General features: G+C 40.6%; 1 protein-coding gene across 4 annotated transcripts in view; it reads right to left on the bottom strand.

Moving 5' to 3' along the window:
• Nucleotides 1–2,893: 2,893 nt before the first annotated feature.
• LOC118360612 (tumor necrosis factor receptor superfamily member 14-like) overlaps nt 2,894–24,353 on the bottom strand; it is a 105,349-nt gene continuing 83,889 nt past the window's right edge. The window contains exons 1-13 of one of the 4 annotated variants that reach the window (XM_035739858.2): nt 13,712–14,510; nt 9,606–9,724; nt 8,985–9,084; nt 8,763–8,888; nt 8,474–8,629; nt 8,239–8,326; nt 7,865–8,105; nt 7,646–7,735; nt 7,444–7,486; nt 5,490–5,671; nt 4,324–4,404; nt 4,139–4,202; nt 2,894–3,676 (exon numbers count right to left, since the gene is read on the bottom strand). In XM_035739858.2, the coding sequence (XP_035595751.2) occupies nt 7,691–7,735; nt 7,865–8,105; nt 8,239–8,326; nt 8,474–8,629; nt 8,763–8,888; nt 8,985–9,084; nt 9,606–9,635 (786 nt within the window). In that variant the 5' untranslated portion in view covers nt 9,636–9,724; nt 13,712–14,510 and the 3' untranslated portion in view covers nt 2,894–3,676; nt 4,139–4,202; nt 4,324–4,404; ... (1 more) ...; nt 7,444–7,486; nt 7,646–7,690. Of the gene's footprint in view, nt 3,677–4,114; nt 4,203–4,323; nt 4,405–5,489; nt 5,672–7,443; nt 7,487–7,645; nt 7,736–7,864; nt 8,106–8,238; nt 8,327–8,473; nt 8,630–8,762; nt 8,889–8,984; nt 9,085–9,605; nt 9,725–13,711; nt 14,511–24,353 lie in introns of those variants that run through there. The other 3 variants (XM_052484775.1, XM_052484774.1, XM_052484777.1) reach the window with 3 other exon arrangements.

The following is a 24,353-nucleotide window of genomic DNA, read 5'->3' as shown; positions in this document are numbered from 1 at the left end:
AAATATGGCATCAAAATGTTGAAAATCTGATTTCCCCCAGTGGCATATATTCATGGCTGCCAAGGAAAGCCAGGCTTCCCCAAACAATGGAATGCCCCCAAAATTCAGAATTTATATTTTGTCTCTCTGTGTTTCATAATTTTCCTTCAATTCACAAGAGACTGAATGTAGCTCACCGGGAAAGCATCTGAGTGAGCGAAACTGCGCCTCAGTCTCAGTTAGGTGTAGCTGGTCAAAATAAGTATTACATTGTTGCCGTCCGTAGCACTGAATGCAAGGGAAGCCAGTGAGCATTTGGCTAGCAAACAAAGTATAAAAAAGTAGTTTAGCGTTGACCTAAACTGACTGAGCTCAACTGTGAATGGTTCTGGTACACCCAAAACAATTGTCAAGGGAGGCCATTTTGGATTTGGCTTCAACTGAAAAAAAATCTTGTCTTTATCCTCTGGTGGATAGCTAGCTAGTTAACATCAGTCCTTTCCTAAATTAGTAATGGATGTAGATAAGGATTTAGACTTGTGGTTTGACCTAATTCTCTGTAATGGTCAATGATAACTGTGATTCTGATCCAACCATTAATTCATACATTCTTTCTCTGGCCTGAGAGGATGGAAGATGTAGCAGGCTATACCCACCTAGCAAAATGCCTCTGGCCTGAGAGGATGGAAGATGTAGCAGGCTATACCCACCTAGCAAAATGCCTCTGGCCTGAGAGGATGGAAGATGTAGCAGGCTATACCCACCTAGCAAAATGCCTCTGGCCTGAGAGGATGGAAGATGTAGCAGGCTATACCCACCTAGCAAAATGCCTCTGGCCTGAGAGGATGGAAGATGTAGCAGGCTATACCCACCTAGCAAAATGCCTCTGGCCTGAGAGGATGGAAGATGTAGTGTAGTTTAGTTTAGTTTATTTTATTTTTACAGGGACAGTGCACATTAATCAAAATGCGTTTCAGTAAAAGTGCCTCTGGCCTTGGAGCCAGCCGGCCTAATTTTCAACCGCAGTCCCTGGGCCTGAGGTTATTAAAAATGCCTCTGGCCTGAGAGGGTGGAAGATGTAGTTTAGTTTAGTTTAGTTTATTTTATTTTTACAGGGACAGTGCACATTAATCAACGTTTCAGTAAAAGTGCCGGTTTTAGCCAGCCGGCTAATTTTCAACCGCAGTCCCTGGGCAGGTTATTAAAAACAATTACAATATAGACAATAGCACCATAGACATAGCAACATAGCAACATAGGACAAGCAAGACATAGCATACAGACAGAGCAACATAGAACAAAAAGCAGCAAGACAAAATTCATAAAAGCAACAAAGTGTTTCCATACCTCACAAGCTACAGACAACATGGAAAGCGGCAACACACAGCTAGGGACCATGTTCACAAATCTGATTGACCTTTAGCCATGTCTTCAAGCATTTTGTGAAAGTGTGATATGTGGTGCAGTTATGTGTGTCTGATGGCAGTGTATTCCAGACATGGGAAGCTCTCACAGAGAATGCAGATTTACTAAAGGTGCTTTTCCTTAGGGGAACTATACAGTCACCTCTCATGGCAGACCTTGTGGATCTGCTGCCATATGTCTGGGTTTTCTGTTTAACAAAAATATTGAGTGGAGGGGGAGCCAGGCCATTAAGGATCTGGAATACAAGACATGCGTCGGTGTATTGCACAAGATTTTCCCAACTCAAGAGCTCATGTTTTCTAAGGATGTGACAATGATGATGGCTATTGGGCTTCCTATCAAGCACTTTGAGAGCCTGTTTGTAGACAGACTGAATAGGTTTTAATGTTGTACAGCAAGCTTGGGCCCAACTAGTCAAGCAGTATGTTAAGTGGGGGAGTATCATAGATTTGAAGTACAGTTTTGCTACCTCTGTAGTCAAACAATTTCGTATAAATCGGAAATTAGCTAGATTGAATTTAGTTATTTGAATTACCTTTTTCACATGCTTTTTAAAAGAGAGGTTGGAATCAAGTATGATGCCAAGGTACTTAAAATTGGATACCACCTGGAGCTTCTCCCCTGACACATAGACATCTGGCTCAGTAGCATCTGTTGCCCTCTTTGTGAAGAACATGCAAACAGTTTTTTTCACATTGAGATACAAACACGAGTCACTGAGCCACTTTGTAACCTGGACCATTACAGTAGTGAGTTCTTGTGCAGCTTGTTGTTTGCTCTTTGCATGCACATATATCACTGTATAATCTGCATACATTTGAACTTCAGACCCAGTACAGACAGAAGGCAGATCATTAATGTACAGGCTGAACAGGAGGGGCCCCAGTATTGACCCTTGGGGCACGCCCACATCATAGCTACGAGTGGGCGACAGCTCATTGCTCACTCTGACACACTGAGTTCTGCCTTCAAGGTATGATTTCATCCATCTCAAGGCATTAGGGGAAAAGTTGAACTTGGACAATTTTGTGATGAGAATCTCATGGTTAACAGTATCAAAAGCCTTCCTTAGGTCCAGAAACACAGCCCCAACAGCACCCCTTTGTCCATCTTGGACTTCACATTTTCCAGAAGAAAGCAGTTGGCCGTTTCTGTGGAGTGTTTCGCTCTGAAGCCAAACTAAGCTATACCCACCTAGCAAAATGCCTCTGACCTGAGAGGATGGAAGATGTAACAGGCTATACCCACCTAGCAAAATGCCTCTGACCTGAGAGGATGGAAGATGTAGCAGGCTATACCCACCGAGCAAAATGCCTCTGGCCTGAGAGGATGGATGATGTAACAGGCTATACCCACCTAGCAAAATGTAGTTGAAAAGATGACTATGCCCGACGTCCAATCTCCGTTTGGTTTTGGTTGAAAGTTTCAACGACTTGAAAACAACTTAATTTCAACGTACTTGCAGCCTATACACATGAACGCAGTATAATGTTTTTTGGTATATGGACAGTTTTATTAACAATCATACATCACTCCAGCATTTACACACAGTATTTCTGTACAACATTTGTTCTAATTGTCTTTATTCCACTACTGAAGAACCATGACTCAAATCATCACCTGCTCATATTTCAAACGTCCATTATTCCATGCCTTACCATTAAGTGAATTATAGCCATTACATTTTATCAAAGGCGTTTCAATTCGGTTTTGATATTTCATGTAACATTTAGTAATCGTCATTATTTATGCAACCAACTGACTTTTGTTTTTTACAATTATATTGTTTGCAAACAATGGAGTAAAACAAGCTTATATTTTGGGTTGGGAATTGCATCAAATTCTTACTTTTTAAATCAATGGCATATTGAGAAACTAATGAACCCAATGATCGACCAATCAACACTCTTGCAAAACTAATGAACAAATATCTGCAAAAGCTACGTACATCTTGGTCCATCTTAGAATGAAAAATGGTACAAATTCAGGATATCTTCCACTATGTCAAAATTGTGCATGGTATATAAGTTTAGTACCACCTTTAAACCAATCCATTTGTTGAAAATTATTTATTTTTTAAAATCAACAATACGTCAAATGATTCAACTACTGAAAACTGAAACAAACAAATGGATCAAACAGACCAAGCCTGTTGAAGGTGTTTGGTGGTGGCGTGGTAAAGGGGAATTCCCCTGTCTCTACCTATGCTTCAGGTGGTCTCCCACAGCTCTGCGTATGTCATGTTCTGTGGCCTTGCTGTTCCATTTCTTGACTGCCAGTGCAACACAGAAATAAACAGATTTAGTCATGCTATGTATATAAAACACTCAAAGTAATGGATATGGAGCATCTATGGACTCAGTTACACCCGGCACTTAAAGGTTACTTAGTGTGAGAGGCCATTGTGCTCGCATTAGGTTCAGATCTGCCAGGATGGGCATTGTGTTCAGAATTTGACATAGTCTGGATGCAATCAGGCCACCAAATATGTATAAACTACATAAAGAGACGGGGTGAATGAGTGGGGAAAAGTACACGCTACACAAATTACTTTCAGACTAACAAAGAACAAATGTGGGTTCCTGAGAGGAAATCAACTGTCAAAAAGGGAGAGAAACTACATTAAAATCAGTAGACAATTTTTCACTAATGTAAATCAACATAGATGATGGAACATATTCCCTTTTGCTTACGTGATATAAATATTTACCATCTAAACCATGTGACCTCTCACCTCTCTGGCTGTAGAAGTGTCTCACTGTGCTCCACCCTCGCTGGGTCCTCAGAGGAGAGGAATGCTGGGAAGGGATGAAAGGATGAATGGATCAATCATTCAAAAAGTCAGTAAAATAAAGGGAGTGTTGATTAGCTTAAATATCCATCTCCCACCCATGGAGAGACCTATATCCTGTATCTTACCCTCCAGACAGTCTCAGGGGTAACGAGGCCGCTTGCCTCATTCCTGTTTGGCTGACATGGCAGGGGGTGAGCGAATCATCACTGGTTCATACACACACAGGACAAGGACAATAAGCCTAGTTAATACAACACTACTACATAGAGAAATAGCAATGGCGTCTTTTTGTAGGCATTAACTCGTTCATGGTTCGTTGGACGAAGCCTATGGGGAAATGCCTATGGGGAAATGAACAGGCGTTTTGGATGGGGTTTCACAGAATGAGTTCAGTTTTTAACTGAGGACAACACTCCCTGTTTTAACCTCAGACCTGAGCTCTAAAACCCTAATATGCCCTAACTTACCTTTTTTTAGCCTGTGGGAAGGTTAATTAAGTTGTGATGGTTTGAATTAAATATAAAACTTCTGTCTCACAGACAACCTTATGTTCATAAGTGTATAACAAGAGGTGTTCCAGCTCTGAGTCTGGGGTTGATAAGTGTAGTGTATAACAAGAGGTGTTCCATCTCTGAGTCTGGGGTTGATAAGTGTAGTGTATAACAAGAGGTGTTCCAGCTCTGAGTCTGGGTTTGATAAGTGTAGTGTATAACAAGAGGTGTTCCAGCTCAGAGTCTGGGGTTGATAAGTGTAGTGTATAACAAGAGGTGTTCCAGCTCAGAGTCTGGGTTTGATAAGTGTAGTGTATAACAAGAGGTGTTCCAGCTCTGAGTCTGGGGTTGATAAGTGTAGTGTATAACAAGAGGTGTTCCAGCTCTGAGTCTGGGTTTGATAAGTGTAGTGTATAACAAGAGGTGTTCCATCTCTGAGTCTGGGGTTCATAAGTGTAGTGTATAACAAGAGGTGTTCCAGCTCAGAGTCTGGGTTTGATAAGTGTAGTGTATAACAAGAGGTGTTCCATCTCTGAGTCTGGGTTTGATAAGTGTAGTGTATAACAAGAGGTGTTCCAGCTCTGAGTCTAGGTTTGATAAGTGTAGTGTATAACAAGAGGTGTTCCAGCACTGAGTCTGGGTTTGATTATGATAATGCTATCGCTTACCTATCCATCTCTGAGTCTGGGTTTGATTATGATAATGCTATCTCTTACCTATCCATCTCTGAGTCTGGGGTTGATTATGATAGTGCTATCTCTTACCTATCCAGCTCTGAGTCTGTGTTTGCTATCTCATACCTTTCCAGCTGAGTCTTGGTTTGCTCCTGATTTCTGGACCACTGAAGCAGACTGGGATGTTACTGCCTGAGAGGTTTGTCTGCCCTTTGACCTTTTGAGGAGGATCCAATGTCATCAAGCGGCTTTGTTTCTTCGTCAGACAGTGGTGTCATAAGTGAGAGCAGCTCCTTGGTCTGCCATTCCTGAGGGAGAGAAACACAAGACTGATAACAAGGCAGCCACAGCCTACTGTAGGGGTGCATCTCAATAGTCTACAGTGGCTTCCTCTATCTCCTTTCATTGTCATTGACCTGAACAGGAGACAGGTGAAAGCATTATGGTATTTGTTTTCACCCATTCAGTTTGAAATACGATTAGGAAAGTCCCTGCAGTTGTTTTATGAAAGGTGTTAAGCAGAGTGGAAAGTACCCAATGGTTGCAGGTGTAGATTTACATGGTTTACTATCTGTTTTAGTAGTCTGACAAATTCATCATAATAATACTGCTAAACTGCAAATAGTTTTATTGTTGTTAGATTCATTTAATTGTAAATACATTTGTCCATTGATTGTAGAGATTGAAAACAGGAAGAGGGGGGAGTTTTATGAGGAAGGAAACCTTGGCCTACAGCTCAGAGGGAAACCATTATGTACTGTTGTATGACAGGGAATGTTAGGGAGGAGGACGGTTTAAAAGTCTATTGCTCTTTTATTTGTTCAGTTCGATGATTTGCATCTAGTCGTATGCTGTAACTATGTGTTTTGTGCGGGATGTTAAGACTGTCAACTGTAAATTATATGTCTATGGTAATTCAGTAAAAAGTTGCTTTTGGGTGAATGTGTTTTCCTCAGAAATGTGGAGAGAAGTGTATTTACTTGCTGGTAGTAGAACCGGTTTTACAAGGGACATAAAGAAGTGATACTATTTTCTACATTTTCTAGTGCCAACCCAGCAGAACGTTTTTGAATTCATGCATATTGTGCAGTTGAAAGTCATGCTGACAACCACCTTAATAATTGGTACTACATGTATGCATGATAGCGCAGGCACGCAGCCGGTTTGGGTTCCGTGTTAGTCTCTGCAATTTAGAATATTTGTGGTAGGCTATGCCTATACAAAAATACCAAAAAGATAGAAGCGGTATCCATCGACCAAACAGTTTAACAGATTTTTATTCAGGAGAATCGCATTGAATCAGGCTATTAATTTCAGTGCAGCTGCGTACTTACCCATAACCTGTAGCCTAAACGGAACCAAAAACACCCCTGTCTATTTTGATCACAGATCATGACAAAGCCTGCATATTTCAGCTATATTTCTAATTGATTTAGCCCACTATCGCCTAGAGATGTGATACACATGAAGCCCTACAGGTTCTCTGAAACAATAGCCTGACTAGGATCCTTTGACTCCTCACCGCGCCATATGTGTTCCCAATTACGCTAAATGTTGTCCTATTAATAAGCTTTGAATGTTTTCCAATTCATTTGCATTGGTTAACCGGTGTCAGAGGAAGGAACTAAAAATGGTCAAGGACTCCAGCCACCCCAGTCATAGACTGTTCGCTCTGCTACCGCACGGCAAGCGGTACCGGAGCTCCAAGTCTAGGTCCAAAAGGCTCATGAACAGCTTCTACACCCAAGCCGTAAGACTCCTGAACAGCTAATCAAATGGCTACCCGGACTATCTGCATTGTCAACCCAATATTATTAATCAACCAGGTTGTCACCGAAATAATTATGATATAATAGTAGCCTTTTCATTTTCTTTCATTGCTGCCAATATTGTTTTCTATGTTTGTTTTCACTTAATACTTTGGGATACTAGTGCACAAAAAACACTGACATTTACAGTATTTTACTCCAATTTGGCAACCCTCAAATCTTACTTAGCAACATTAATATGCCAGAAACCAACTTCAAGAAACATTTGAATGTAGATCACATTTACCACAGTGTACAGAATCTGGACGTACCTCAGGTAGCATTAGTAATGATGAGTGCGGTCAGAGCTTGAATCTGTGGGAGAATAAACCCGTAATGAACAAGGACCGTGTGAAAGTGAAGCTATAGTTTCATAGCACTTTGATCATATCTTAGTTGTCATCATTGCATTGATAACGTGAAGTAATAGAGCATACACTTTTAGTCATATGGCTGAAGTTCTTGACAACTCACCATTTACAAAACTAACACCTGCAAGATGCTGTACTTTCTTCTGTTTCATTGTACTACATTGCTTGGTGTTTCCTCTAAATCTGATGATGCCTAATAGAAGGAAACATATTACTCAATGAAACATTTCTAGTTCAGCCCAGAGTAAGTAGAACAATAATATCATCTGCTCAGCTAACCTTAGCACAGTGACTGTTCAACATGTAGATTATATCAACATACCTCTACAGCATTTACTGTCACTGGAGAAAAAGTCACTGTTGTTAGACTTCTTTCCTTCCTTAGAATTACAATTATCCTTCTTCTTCTTATTATTATTATTATTATTATAGGAGCTATTAGGACTGATGCCACAACAACACCAATGATGATTCCAGGTTCTATTCTTGAGGATTGTGGTCCACATTCAGAATTGGACCAATGAGTTCCTGGTCTTAGTTCTTGAAGACCTAAGGATTTACACCTGTAACACATAATATAACAGTCTGAAACAGCAATTTGATCATTCAACTTTCTGTTTTGTTGTAGATTTGTACTGTAGTATACTGTTTGATTTACCTTAGACTTTTGATGTCTGTAAACATATGTGAACTTACTGTGTGTGTGGCTGGCAGGATGTTAATGATCCATCTGAATAAGTTTTATCAGGGCAGTCAGCACAAACAGTATCTGTAGATGCTGTTCCTGCAGAAATATATAATTGCATTTAATTTTTCACCTACTAATTATATTATATTTACAGTTAATGATTATTCACACTGAAGTTACCAACTTGACGAAATTGAATTATGACAACACACTTAGTATAATGAGGTGAGACAGAAGACCAACCTGTGTGGTTGATGTATTGACCAGGTTTACAGCTGATGTGTCTCTGGGCTGCTCTACAACCATCCTTAGTTGGGTCTAGACAGTAGAACCCCTCCAGTGTCCCACAGACAGTGTCTGATGAAGGTCTACATGGCTGCTTTACCTTCAAACCCAAACCTAGAGAGAAAATATGGCATCTATTATCTGATGCAGATTACAACTGACATAGCATAACATAGCATAACAGCATAGAGTAACATATCAGTGTTTGTGTCTGGGTTTCAGTGCAGACACACAGCACCACTCTTACCTGGATCACAGTTGGTACACACTTTGCATTTTATGAGACCATTGGGCTCATCAAGGAATGTAGAATCAACACAGGGCGCACAGCTGGTGCTGGTGAATTCAGTACAATGACTATGTACACGATTTCCTGGGGAAGAGAGAATCACAACGTCATGTTTTTCTGTGAGTGTTGATGATGTATTAACGTCTGGTGATTCAGATGATGTAAAGAGAGGGTCCTTACCTTGTGAACACATGGGACAGCATTCATCCCCTATTCTGTACTCAGCTCTACCACATGCAATACAGGATCCGATGCTTTTAAGCACCAATATAATAGTTATCTGGAAATGGAGAAAATGTCACGAAAAAATATCACAAAAATCTAAACTGATGGTGTGTTCATAAAACGTACAGAAGTAGATAACATAATTCTAACCCAAATATTCACATTTCAAATCAAATTAAAAGTATTTTGTGAGTGTGGTGGTGCCCCGTGGTGTTTTCGTGTTGTCATTAAAGGTGTGACACCAGACCCTAAACCTTGGTCAGCATTTCCCAAACTTGGTCCTTGGGACCCAAATGGGTGAAGGTTTTGGTTGTCGCCCTAGCACCACACCGCTGACTTCAATAACCAAAGCTTGATGAGGAGTTCATTATCTGAATCAGCTGTGTAGTGCTAGGGCAAAAAACGAAATGTGCACCCCTTAGGGTCCCCAGGACCCACCTATTTTCAAAAAGGTTTAATTAAAATTGACAGAACCATTAGACAAATAATAACTTTGATTTATATTTCATTGGGAAAATATTTACATTGATAATTGTTTTTTAAACATGCCAAGTTAATCATAAAAGTTTCACTCACAGTCCATATCAAAGTGTCAAACGGTGCCATTGTTCCTCAATCCTCTCCAACTCACTGGAGGACCCACACACTGGATTTGTGATGTTATTAGGAGTTTTGAAGTATCCAGATGAACTGACCTGTTGAATTCATGTGTTTTAGTATATGTAAATATAATTATTTCAATTAGTAAATGATGATATCTTACTGAATTGAATCACTGAAGAAAAAATGAATAAGCTAGTTATCAACTTTGAGAAGTATGAAACAGAAATAAGTGTGTAGTTATTAGAGAATGTTGCCATCTTTGACACTTGATACAGATACGACCAGGAAGGTATTATTGTTGCAGGTTAGGAAAGCATTTCCGCCAACCCCTTTCCTAACCTTAACCTAACCCTCCTAACCTGCGGTGTATAACATCAGTAGTACACTATAGTACAGAGATTCCCAACCTTTACTGTCCCAGTGACTGAAGAAACATGGTCTTCCTCCTTTTTTAACCAGCTCATGTTTAAAACAAATACATGTTAAAACACCACTGGAATCTGGAGATACAACTCATCACTATAACTGGGCCTCTGAGTCTGTTTTATCCCTGTTGTGCTGTCTGTCTCTGCATCTCTGCTGTCACTGTCCCTCTGTCTGTGATTCACCTTGTTCTGATCTGTCACTCTGTCTGTAACTTTGTTGTCAGTCTGTCAGCCTGTCTCTTCTTGTTCTCCTCTGCTGTCACTCTGCCCTCCCTACCCTTTTGTCAGCAGGTGTCACAGCAGTTCTTCTCTGTCACCCTGTCAATGACATCATCTGTATCCAGGACCATAAGGATTTCCTTTTCAGTTGCCATCAGAATTCTCAAGACCCAGTTACGAACTCAGGTCTCCGGTGTGAGAAACAGTCACTTAGCAAACTGAGCCACTAATAGTCGGCAGAAACCAGAAGATGAGGCAGACACAGCAGTACTTGAGACGGTGTTTTAATAAAGTAAAAAGGAAAGTTCAGGCAAAAATATAAATCCACAAAGTCAAAAGTAATTCCAAGACAAAAAGGTCATCCTCCAAGTCAAAAGGTAAATCCACAAGGTGGTAGGTACAGCAGGAAAAGGCCTTAAAAGATCATCAAAAATAAATGAGAACAAAAACAGAGTACCACAAGAGATCCCAACTGGCGCAACAACTATTCACAGCATGGCTGGGTGCTAACATTCAAACACAGAGCAAAGAACTGAGGAAAACTAAGGGTTTAAATACATTCAAGGGAAACGAGGCACAGGTGCAAATACTAACTGGAAACAAGGGAAACCAAAAGGGTCAAAAAGCACAACGGGGGCATCTAGTGGCCAAAACCGGAACAATCCTGGCCAAATACTGACAAGAATAAATGCTTCCAAGAGATTGTAGGATAGGGTCCTCCTGAGTCGATGTTTTATGAGTTTGAGAGATGAGAAACTCCTCTCACAGGCTACCTGGGTGACAGACAGGGTGAATAGGAACTTGTACCCCAGGCCTATAACATGGTAGGCCTCTGTCAACAAGATGTACCACCGTAGAAGTTGATAACAACATACAGCACAGTTCTTACATGTTGAACAACTTGTATTCATCATCTCCACTTATTCTTCATCAGGTCCATCTGCAGGTATCTCTCACAGTCCTGGTTGTGTACTTCTCCACTGCTGATGTTTTCAGTCTCTCCCCTTGACTGGCAAGACTAGTCAACTCACACTGCAAAGTGCTGACAGCTGCTCAGTTGTCAAACAAGCAAGAGTTTGCTTAGTTTTGCAAGTGATGTCTGGGGCAATCCATTATATTGTATCTCTGAGAACCTGCTGGGGTCCAGATGAGTAAAGTCTGTGTACAACGTGCCTGGTGTCAGCAAGAGCTGACAGATGCTCTCAGTGACTGTATCCATGATGACAGAGTGCACCTTAGTCTTGTAGACCCTCTCTGCATCCCTATCATGGTATCATGGCATGGTCTTCCTTTTCTTTGTTCTCTTCTGAGGCATCTCAGCTTGCACTTCCAGTTCGTTGTCTTCATCCTGTTCTTGCAGCTTGTCAGTGGACCACTGCATGAAGCTGTTTGCAGCCCTCTCCACATCAAGTCCCTCACATTCTTTTGCAGAGCCTCTTGTGTTCCCAATACCATCCCCCTGTCAGGATGTCCACGCCACTGGTTTGAAGGTACTAGGAGAGAGGGGACGTATTCTCAAATATAGACAGAACTGTTTGGGCAGTGAAGATTGTGTTGTACCTTGAGCAGAGACTCTGTTAATGCTCTGGCCTTGACACGTACAGTTGGCCTTTTGACCTGCCATCTCTTCAATAACCATCAAGGTGAGAATTACATCCACAAACAGAGCATTTTGTGGGTCGCCAAAGAATACAAAGACCTTCTTCAGAGCAGCATCCTTGGCCCACCAGCGTGTTTCTCCTATAGGAGAGAGACGTCTGTGGCGAGTGTCCAGGCTCCTTTTTCCACACACTGATTCTTTGGTAGGACTCTGGAATTAACACTGCCAGGTTATTTAGTAGAGAGAACAGACATAACTACTCCTATTGTGTCTGCAATCACAGGAGTCAGGATGTGTGTGTGTAACACCTCATGTACTTGGTTGGGAGAGTGGGAGTTTTCAAACATTTCTATAGGTAGGCCTAAAGGTTTTTAGGCAAAACAACACAATCAAGACGGAAAGCTCATTAAAAGTGGGAATATGCCAGTCCTATTGGGCCAAAATCAATTATGGCCTACTGTATAGATAATAGAACGAATATGAATGAAATGTTTAAGAGATCTGATTTTTAGTTCATAAATACTTTGCTACAATGGCTCAGTTTGTTATCTACCCATTACTTTCTTTTATCATGTGCACGTAGTAAGTACACCATCATACTTATAGGAAAGTGTATTTTCAGATACCACAATGATCCTTTAGTTGTGGATGTTTCATGTAGCCAGCCTGTAACAACTTCCATATCCTGCACATAGAACTATGGAATCTGGTCTGTAACTTAACAGTTTAGCACCATACCAGCAGGTGGAATCCAAGCCTTAAACATAACAGTGGACACATCACCACACCCCCTCTCTTGCTTTTGGACCTCATCTTTGTAAGTCTATGTATCACTCTTTTTGTTACCCGTTTGACTTTGAATGTGTGCCACTTCAGCTCAGCTAATCAGAAAACCGGGCTGGACCATTTTGGGAGGGTGGGGCGGTCTTGCCTACTGGTCAGCCAAGTGCTCAATATAGATTATTTTGACAACAGAGATATTGTACAAAAGTAATGGAAAACAGGTCCATGACCCGCCGGCCATGTTTTTTTTGTAGAAATAAAACATGATTTAATTTTTTTTTTTTTTTAACAACCCACCCCAATAAAAAAAATGATTCTGTCTTTCTGCCGTTTGCCAGATGTCCAATTTGCCCATGCATGGAGCAAAGTCCTACACCTGGCAGCAGGCCAAAATAACGATGAATGCCTACACTCCAACATTTTGCATTCCAACAAGCGTTCTTCTAAGATCCTAAAAGTTCCTCAGGGTTCTTGGCTATGAAAAATGCCTCCAAAATGCTCTTCCAATAACCCCAAAGGAGGTGGGACCTCCTCAGAAACCTCCTTAGTTTGTGGGGGTTCTTGCAGGAACTGCCCAACTGAAACATTTGGATTTGAATTTGAGGTGACAGCAGGTGCAGGCACTTAACTGAAAAATGTAAAGATTTCCTGAATATAAGGTAAGGTTTCTCCCTTGTATGATCTAAATTGATATTGTTTGATGATCATATATCTTTTCATATTTGCAGAAATGGCGGTGTTGTTTGACACTTTCTCCCTTATAAAATTCTGTATATCAAATCAACAAAGAGGTAAGAATATGTTGAAGGCTATAGCTGCATTGGGTGCAGATGACTATACCTATCACTTGTGTGAGTTCAGCACCACACTTTCAAATTAAAAAGCAGTTAAGTCACCAGAGGCAGAACAGACATTGAAAACAAAAGGAAGAGATCAGCCTTGTCGTAAAATTACAAATACAGTCATTAATCACAATTAAAGTATGACATTATTTTTCAGTTACTGCACGGTACAGGCTATTTCTACATATACACACATAATCTGTATCTTACCCCGTCTTGGTTCGCAGTTGGACTATTTTACTTTCACTCTGACTTTCCAAATAACGTTGAGAAAAGTGGGAGGCAACCTACTGATAATCCACTATACAGTTTAAGTGGATAATCCACCCCAGAAATACAAATCAATTTGGTAAAAGCCTGTTTTATCAGATGATAAAATACATTTATCCTCATGATTTAACTTGTAAATGGTCTGCCTGTGAAAATCTGGACATCGTGTATGAACGCATCATAACTAGGCTATAGAATTATTGTCACTGGAGATACAGGATTCCACACTATCACATTTCATAACGCTTTCAAAACAATGATCTACACTCTAGATCGACAAAATCAGCCAATAGATAGTATGGCCACACATCCATCCGTTTATATTGTCATGACAAATGTGGGATTCTGTATTTTACATTATAGCCATTACCATATATATTATTAAATATTATCTGATGTTGGTTGTGTGAGGCATCTGCATTTGTGCACTGGAGCATCATTATGAGATTAAACAACTGCTTGCTACTTTCCTGTTTGTGTGTGTGACAAGAACTGAGTAACATGGTGTGACCTGCATGTAGCAAAACTGTAGATACCAGAACAGTAAGAATCTATACATCGACGGAGGGAGGACTCCAAGAAGCGCCAAGAGGCGGGGACTCGCCTGAGCGCCTGCAATAGGCTGAGCAAGTTTAAACCACGCCCAGCCTCTACTGTGATAGGCCAACAGACGGGTTGGAACAATGTCTATCACAGTATGAGAACACTGTTTACATACATCTTGTCAGTTCTCTGTTCTGCCCTGCGTGGTATTACAGTGAGCACCTATATACGAAAGTTGCATTTGCCATTTATTACTTAGCTAATAAAAAATACATAGTATAAAATCGGTGACTCATTGTTATATTTATCCTGATACCAGATTCGAATTTACGCAACTCTAACACAAAGTAAAGACTTCGCTTAGATGTCCTCAATCTAAACAGTGTACTAAATAACCTCCGTTTCTTCTTCAAGTACCATGTCACAATGTGTCGTGTCTGTAGGATAACGGAACACACTGCAAACTAATATTGGATTGAAATACCCATTAAGGTAATCAAAAGGGATGTTTATTCTGAGTGGATATTAGCCCCATTGTGAATCCATATTAAATGTATGTTTTCTTTTATTTTTAAAGAACATTTAACCTGCAATTTAATTTGATGAAATTGTTTCTGTAATCCTCATTGTTGTCATGTATTTGTAACTGTAATAAAATAAAACAGGAAATACAAACAATAATGCTGCAATGTCGCAGTAAGGCATACACTTTAGGACTGATCTTAGAATGATGAAATGCATGTTTATTCTCATTCATTTAGATTGCCCCCCTCAAACCACTCTATGACATCAGCATCCATAGAGATAGAACGTGTTTCTTTGTGATGGAATGTTTAAACATTCTATGTAATAACCATAGAGATATTGTAAACTACATGATTAAAAAAATAACTGTACTATAGACTTTCTCTCATTTGATCTTGGTAAAATGTAAACATAAGTACTGGTCGTCTAACATCTAAATTATAATTAACATAGGCGACTTATATTACCATAGCACGCGTTCCAGCAGGGATATTTATTTATTTTACCTTTATTTAACTAGGCTTGTCAGTTAAGAACAAATTCTTATTTGCAATGACGGCCTAGGAACAGTGGGTTAACTGCCTGTTCAGGGGAAGAACGACAGATTTGTACCTTGTCAGCTCAGGGGTTTGAACTTGCAACCTTCCGGTTACTAGTCCAACGCTCGAACCACTAGCCCTACACTGCCACCCCGGGGTAGCCTTTTCAGACTGGGCCACACCAATCTGTATAACATGATGAACCTTCTCATGTAGTAGGGTCATGTATTATCTCATGTACTATCTCACTTGTCACCCCAATTCCTCCTTTGGCCGCCTCTCCTTCCAGTTCTCTGCTGCCAATGACTGGAACGAACTACAAACATCTCTGAAACTGGAAACACTTATCTCAATCACTAGCTTTAAGCACCAGCTGTCAGAGCAGCTCACAGATCACTGCACCTGTACATAGCCCATCTATAAATAGCCCAAACAACTACCTCTTCCCCTACTGTATTTATTTATAGATGGGATGTTTATTTTGCTCCTTTGCACCCCAGTATTTCTACTTTGCACACTCATCTGTCAAATCTACCATTCCAGTATTTTAATTGCTATATTGTATTTACTTCGCCACCATGGCCTATTTATTGCCTTTAATTCCCTTATCTCACCTCATTTGCTCACATTGTATGTAGACTTACTTTTCTACTGTATTATTGACTGTATGTTTGTTTTACTCCATGTGTAACTCTGTGTTGTTATATGTGTCCAATTGCTTTGCTTTATCTTGGCCAGGTCGCAGTTGTAAATGAGAACTTGTTCTCAACTTGCCTACCTGGTTAAATAAAGGAGAAATATATTTTTAAATATCACTGCTTTCTACAATAATATGCAACATTAACTTTCTTTACATCCAAAAATACGCTTAGTAAACATTTCCTTGGTGGTTTATGTAATATTATGTAAGTCTGCTCCTGTGAAGGATTTGCTGGACCCCTCCACACTCCCAGGAAAACCAGGTACCCAGACTTACCAGAGATGTTCTATAATGTTGAAACGGTCTGTAGCAGCATCACAGACTGACAAACTCAACCTCTTGTCTGGTGGGAACCCCACTTTTGAATTCAGTTCATAAACTGTGACTTACATTTTTAATTCACATTTAATCACTTAGTTGGTAATAAATAATGCTTTGTTTTACAGGCCAGAAATGACCAGGAATCCAGTCAACAGTCAGAGAGAGAAGGTCAAACAACTTCAGTCAAAATAAAACTGTCACTTTATTCACATATAGTTATTGAATGTTTCTTGCATGTAACTGAAGCCTGCAGGTGATTGGCTCCACAAAAGGAAATGGCAGGTTTAGCCAGGATCAGCTAGAGAGGGTCATCAGAACAAGTCTAACTTCACCAGTACCACCATGGCTGAGGACACAGGGGGGAAGGTACCATGGTACATGACCGTACTACATGAGAAGGTTCATCATGTTATACAGATTGGTGTTGCCTGGTCTGAAAACCTCCCTGTAGACACTTTAAATGGCCCCTAGTAGATCTAGAAGGATCTGATGGTTGTTAGCACTATGGTTGGCTCAGTGGGGTGTGAACCATATTGGAGGCTGACTGTAGTTGTAGTATTGTAACCCCTCTTTTTAAAGGAGCAGAACATAGTGATGCTTGGTGAGGAAATCACTCATCTGTCAGTTTGAAGAGGTGAAGATAGACCAAGAGATCACTGTGCTTCAAGAGGAGCTGACAGAACTGACCATTTCTCATAATGAGGATGTGGTCAGAGGTCAGGTAGGAAGTAGGAATTTCTCTGTACTGTATATTTCAGAGTTCTGTGAGAGTATTGTAGCTTAAGTAGTGAACAACAACGTGTGACCTTTGGTTTAATGGGTATACAGACATATACTGATTACCACAGCAGTGCTACAACTTTAACAGTGTCATCTATCTCTCTATCCATGACACTAACTACAGTATAAAAGTGATCTAACTATAATAGTGTCATCTATCTCTCTATCCCTGACACTAACTACAGTATAAAAGTGATCTAACTATAATAGTGTCATCTATCTCTCTATCCCTGACACTAACTACAGTATAAAAGTGATCTAACTATAATAGTGTCATCTATCCCTCTGCCTTTGAACCATAAAAGGTTGACTAACATTTAAACTAAAGCTAAATGAAAAAGAAACAAAAAAGAATGTAAGACCTTGAAACATCAGTTTAAAAGGTTGTTCAACCTAAAACTTATACCAGAATCAACAGAGATCTAGAATTAGACACAATACAATACTGTCGTGTCTTTAGCATCATTAAAACTGAAGACTTATTTATCAAATAACTCTGTAATTATTATTACGCGGTAAAACTGATTAATCATGTAACTGTAATTTACTAGGAAGTCAAGGAAAATATTCAGATTACAACGTTATAATTTTCCTAATAAAACTTTCAGATATTTTAATATCTGATCAATTAGTCTTTGAATTAAGGAATTATTGTTTACCTCACGTTAGTCTCATTCCAAACGGCGTAAATGGTTGGTTATCTGCACGAACCCACTCTTCAACATGAGTCATCCATACATCAATTGTCTTAAAATAATTTATTTACTAACTAAGTAATTCACAGAAATGCATAACAAACAGTAGATATGGTTACAAGGAAATGATAGGAGAATGTGCCCTAGTGGGCTAAACCGGCATGGCGGCTTGTTAGACAAAAGGGGAGTGGGGGGGTCAGCTGAGGAGACACTACAGAGTTGAATATTATAACAATTGAATTGCTAATCCTTTGCACAAGAACGCTCACTCATTCGGGAACAATGGCAATCTATTTATATATATTTACGCTCAGTGTGTTGTCGGGATCTCTGTTGAAAAGTTTGATTCTGTTGGAGAGTCTGTCCGCCCTCTCTCTCTGTCTCTCTGTCTGTCGTGGTTAGAATGGATAGTTCAGGGACATTCATTAATGTCGTTATAGAATAGATGTTTCGGTGGTTGAAGGTCTTCGTGTTCAATGATACCGAATTCCTAGCTGCAGACTAGTAATTAATATCAAAGGCTTGTTCTCATTCTGTCGGTATCGATAGTCTAAGAGTTTAACCACCTGGTATGGTTAAACGATTCAGCCATCTACTCCAGCCTTAGCTTATACTCAGGTTTATGGTCTCTACTCAAACCGTGGCCCTCTCGTGGTAAGCTGGTCTGCAACCTTTAGCCATCTCGTAATTAAGGGAAGCTTGGTCTGCTTATAGAAAACCCAGGTGGGAGTTTTATTCGGGACATAGAAAAAGGCTGTCTCATGACGCCAGGTCCTGTCTGTGCCCCTGAGGGCGCGCCAATGACTTAGTGAAACTTTTTAGGGAATTGGAGTTTCCTTCATTAAACAGTCCAAAATCACATTACACAATTTCACAAACAGTATCATCCTCACTCATTCATCTTATACAACAATTAGACGTAAGCCTCATATCTGAGGCTATTGTATAAACAGCGTTATGGCAATGTGGCCGTATTGTCTCCCATGAGTTTCACAAAATTGTACCAAACGGACCAGTTCGTAGCTGGATTCTTCACCGATCTTTTATACCTTCTCCAGAACATAAATGTCGTTCAGTTCTCCAGTTCTGTGTGGTGGAAGAAATTCCTTTGTTCTCTCAATGAAACTCTCTCTCTATATACTGTTGCCATGAGGAGATAATCTCCTCCAGGAATTTACGACCTCTCTTATCACAGCAGCCTGGTTCAAACTAAAACTGATACCAGAACCAACAGAGATCTAGAATTAGACTGTTCAAACTAAAACAGAGCACAACACACATCTATAAGTTAATAAAAAAACCTGTCAAACTAAAATTAAACGAATGAAAAGTCAAATTTATGTAAAACATATAGTGAAAATGCGCCGCTGAAGTAACCTTCGTCATCTCACATACTTTTCTGTGTGTTCTTTGTATTAAAGGTAGAGTTGATAGTGTAAATAGTGTGTAAATCAGAGGAGGTCAGGAATCAGAAGGAGGTGCAGGAGAAGAGCTAGCATATAGCCAGGATAGAAGAGCTCCACAGGCTGTGAGGCCAGCTCTGGGTGGGATCCTGAACATGGAGGGTTCCTAGCCCTGTTGGACAGAGCAGCAACTCAATCTGAGACAGCTTGGTCAGAGTTAGGAATGAATCATTTGATAACATTTTAAATTGATATATAGGCTGCATGTAATGTTTCTTCTGAAATTTGACCTTAATCTAATCTTGCATGGTGGCCAGGCAGAATCATGAATCTTCTGGTGTACGCATGGAGATACAGTATCAAACACAGCTTTAGAACCTAAACTAGGGGAGGATGAGCCCCCAATCCCAAATCAACCCTTAGCCCTCACCCTCTGAGATCTGAAAGGTTTGGATAGGTGTGAACAATCCTGTCTAAAAAAAAGGTGACAATCAATCAATCCCAATCAAACAATCCCAATCAATACTGTACTCTGCAGGTACAGTGAGTTCCATGTGTAGAACTCTGTTCATGAAGGAATGAGAGTTGATCACTAATAAAGGCCCGCAGGATGAGTTGAGGCAGCAGCCGAGGACAGGTTGGTCCAGCTACAGACCATGTCCAGGACGATAGTGAAGAACAGGTTCGTCCAGCTACAGGCCATGTCAAGGAAGGTAGTGAAGGACAGATTGGTCTAGCTTCATCCCATGTCCAGGAATGTAGTGAAGGAAAGGTTGGTCCAGCTACAGGCCATGTCCAGGATGATAGTGAAGGACAGGTTGGTCCAGCTACAGGGCATGTCCAGGAAGATAGTGAAGGATAGGTTTGTCCAGCTACAGGCCATGTCCAGGAAGGTAGTGAAGGACAGGTTGGCCCAGCTACAGGCCATGTCCAGGAAGGTAGTGAAGGACAGGTTGGTCCAGCTACAGGCCATGTCCAGGAAGATAGTTAAAGACAGGTTGGCCCAGCTACAGGCCATGTCCAGGAAGGTAGTGAAGGACAGGTTTGTCCAGCTACAGGCCATGTCCAGGAAGGTAGTGAAGGACAGGTTGGCCCAGATACAGGCCATGTCCAGGAAGATAGTAAAGGACAGGTTGGTCCAGCTATAGGCCATGTCCAGGAAGGTAGTGAAGGACAGGTTGGTTCAGCTACAGGCCATGTCCAGGAAGATAGTAAAGGACAGGTTTGTCCAGCTACAGGCCATGTCCAGGAAGGTAGTGAAGGACAGGTTTGCCCAGCTAAAGGTATTGTTCAGGAAGGTATGAACATGCTTTGAGTGTGTAGATTAGGCTATATAGCTATCTATGTGAATCAGACCTGGATCAAATATTTCTAAATATTTAAATACTTCAGGTGCTCATGATTTAGCTTAACTGGCAGGCAGTTTGCATTTTTGGGACACTTTGGTTGTTTCCATTGTGCCTAGATCGAGCACACCTAAAGTCCTTTCAAATACACTGTGAATGTAGCTTTCTGGGGCTCCTGATGGGTGCAGCGGTCTAAGGCACTGCATCTCAGTGCTAGAGGTGTCATTACAGACACCCTCGTTTGAATCCAGGCTGTATCACAACCGGCAGTGATTGGGAGTTCCGTAGCGCGGCGCACCATTTGCCCAGCGTCATCTGGGTTTGGCCGGTGTAGGCCGTCATTGTAAATAAGAATTTGCTCTTAACTGACTTTCCTAGTTGAATAAAAGGTTTAAAAAAAATCTGTGAACATCCTTTACTTTCAGTTCTCTTGTTTACGTGAAGGTGTGAGGGACTCGTGAGAAAGCTGGAGGAGGAGAATGGAACTCGTGATCATCATCATCTGATAACTTTGTTTCTACTCTACACTTCCTCTTCATATTTTCACCTTCATGAACTATGATAGGTAAGGTACACTTCCAACTAAGATAAATAGTTTAATGTCCAAGTGAGAAAGTACCAATGTCCCATTGTATAGGCTCATTAACACATTGTAAATAGATGAGTATTAAAACTGTCACCGGTTATAAAGTGAAGTGTGCTACATTATATTGTTTAGGGAGAGGTAAGGATACATTTTTTTTGAATTAATATTTTTGAAGCAGGCGTCCTTCATGCATTTCAAATAATAAACAAAGCAACTGTGCTTTGTTTTATCCAGTTTAACACTAACAAAATGAAAACCCATTAAATTCCTTTGCTACTGTATGTAACACAGAGACTTACAATAGTCTGACATTTCCAAATCTATTGACAGATTTATTGATGATAAGGTGATGTTGAAGTCACAAAGCTAAATATTTTCTTTACAAACTAAAAACTATTAAACACTCTTTGAGTTAAACCAGTTGATTTATAAAGTCCCAGTCTAACTCTATATATCTATAGCCTATGGGATACCTTCTAGAGCAGGTATTCCCAAACTGAGGTACGCGTACCCCCAGGGGTGCGTATGTGCAATGCTGTCATTTTTTTATTCACATTTTCAAACAGTACATTCATATTTTCCAAAGGGGCTATGCATTTGGGGGAGTTTTTTTTCTCGCCCGAGTAACCTCGTTTCACTGCCAAAAATAAAATTAAACCATCTCGTGTTCAGCGAAATAACAACACAATGTCAAATCACATTAACCGTTACTCTCTCGCAGGCAAGCCCCATACTATTGTGGAGGACTTAATTCTTCCTGCTGCCGCAAATATGGCTGGGAAAATGCTGAGGGAAAAGGCACAAAAAACTATACAGACAATGACTTCATCAAACAACAGTTTCACGACGCATCAGTGACATGGCAGGAGATGATTTGAAACAATTACTGCTTCACATACAAGCCAGGGAATTACATGCGTTACAGCTGGATGAGTCAACAGACATGGTGGGCCTGGCAGAGCTCCTGGTATATGTCTGTTACAGCTGGATGAGTCAACAGACGTGGCGGGCCTGGCAGAGCTCCTGGTATATGTCTGTTACAGCTGGATGAGTCAACAGACGTGGCGGGCCTGGCACAGCTCCTGGTATATGTCTGTTATGTTGGTGTCAATTAACACAAAAGCTGTAACACTATAATCAGAGTACTTTTTAAACTCTGTAGAGTGGGACCATATGTTTTCCGGGGTAGTATTAAAATCAACTCTAAGTGTTGATATAACACTGCAAAATGTATTGTGTAGAGCGCACATCCCAGGAGAAGGCAGACGTTTTATGTTCCTCCAACCGATTGTGTTTTTTGTTTGTTTATTTGCATTGTTTGCCATTTATATTTTTAATCATTTTGTATGTAATGTTGCCGCTACCGTCTCTTATGACCGAAAATAACTTCTAGACATCAGGACTGCGACTACTCACCACGGACTAGCAAAATCCTTCTTTTCCTTTCGCGACTCTGACGAGCCCGATGCTAAGGATATACTGCTTTCTTGGGAAGAGGAGGCGAAGAAAGTTGTCCCGAAGATCAGGCTGAGAATTCGTAGGCGATCAAATAAACCCCAACTTTCCTCCAATCTTTCGAGAATAAAATTGACGAGCTACGCAGAAGATTACACTACCAACGGGAAATAAAAACTGTAACATTTTATGCTTCACAGAGTCGTGGCTGAACAACGACAATATCAACATACAGCTGGCTGGTTATAAACTGTACCAGCAGCATAAAAAAGCGGCATCTGGTAAGACAAGGGGCGGCGGGCTATGTATTGTTGCAAATAACAGCTGGTGCACAATATTTAAGGAAGTCTTGAGCTTTTGCTCGTCTGAGGTAGAGTTTCTCATGATAAGCTGTAGACCACACTATCTACCTAGAGAGTTTTCACCTGTATTTTTCATAGCTGTGTCCATACCACCACAGTCAGAGGCTGGCACTAAGACAGCATTGAATGAGCTGTATTCCACCATAAGCAAATAAGAAAACGCTCACCCAGAGGCGGCGCTCCTAGTAGCCAGAAACAATGCATGGAAACTTAAATACGTTTAACCTATTTTCTATCAGCATGTTAAATGTGCAACCAGAGGAAAAGAAAAAACTGGACCACCTATATTCCACACACAGAGACGCATACAAAGCTCTCCCTCACTCTACATTTGGCAAATCTGACCATAATAAATTGTACTACACAAGTTCTGACGTTCGTCGGATGTGGCAGGGCTTGCAAACCATTACAGGCAACAAAGGGAAGCAAAGCCAAGAGCTGCCCAGTGACACGAGCCTACCAAACGAGCTAAACCACTAATATGCTCGCTTTGAGGCAAATAACACTAAAACATGCATGAAAGCACCAGCTGTTCTGGACGACTGTGTAATCACGCTCTCCGCAGCCAATGTGAGTAAGACCTTTAACCTGTTACTCCTACCCCCTACTTTTTCGAACATTCTGTTAAAAATCGCGCAACATTTCAGCGCCCTGCTACTCATGCCAGGAATATAGTATATGCATATGATTACTATGTGTGGATAGAAAACACTCGGACGTTTATAAAACTGGTTAAATCACGGCTGTGACTATAACAGAACGTGCGTTTCATCGAAAAGCGCAGGAAAATATGATCACTGAAAATGCGAAAATATATCCATGCGCCACTAGAACCCATTGTTGAATGTGAACCACATTAAATGGGGCCGAGGTTGCAATACCTACAGCTTCCACACAATGTCAACAGTCTTGTCATTTGCCTACGATTTGTTTCTTGGTCAAACGGACACGAGGCAGCGCATTTCTTCCGGTCTCCGACCGGATATTTTGGTTGAGATTTACCCGGACATTATTTCCAGACGTACAGCTATAGAATATACATCGCCTCGTGATCAATTTGATCGATTATTAACGTTTACTAATACCTAAAGTTGCATTACAAAAGTATTTCGAAGTGTTTTGTGAAAGTTTATCGTCAACTTTTTAAATAAAAAAAAATGACGTTACGTTATAAAACGCTATTTTTTTCCTTGATCACACAGTCTTCATAGATCGATATCAAGGCTATATATGGACCGATTTAATCGAAAAAAAGACCCAATAGTGATGTTTATGGGACATCTAGGAGTGCCAACAAAGAAGATGGTCAAAGGTAATGAATGTTTTA

Source organism: Oncorhynchus keta, chromosome 28 (assembly GCF_023373465.1).
Source record: "Oncorhynchus keta strain PuntledgeMale-10-30-2019 chromosome 28, Oket_V2, whole genome shotgun sequence".
Taxonomy (NCBI): Eukaryota; Metazoa; Chordata; class Actinopteri; order Salmoniformes; family Salmonidae; genus Oncorhynchus; species Oncorhynchus keta.
The sequence above is the reverse complement of the archived record's forward strand: the minus strand, read 5'-3'. Positions and strand labels throughout refer to the sequence as shown.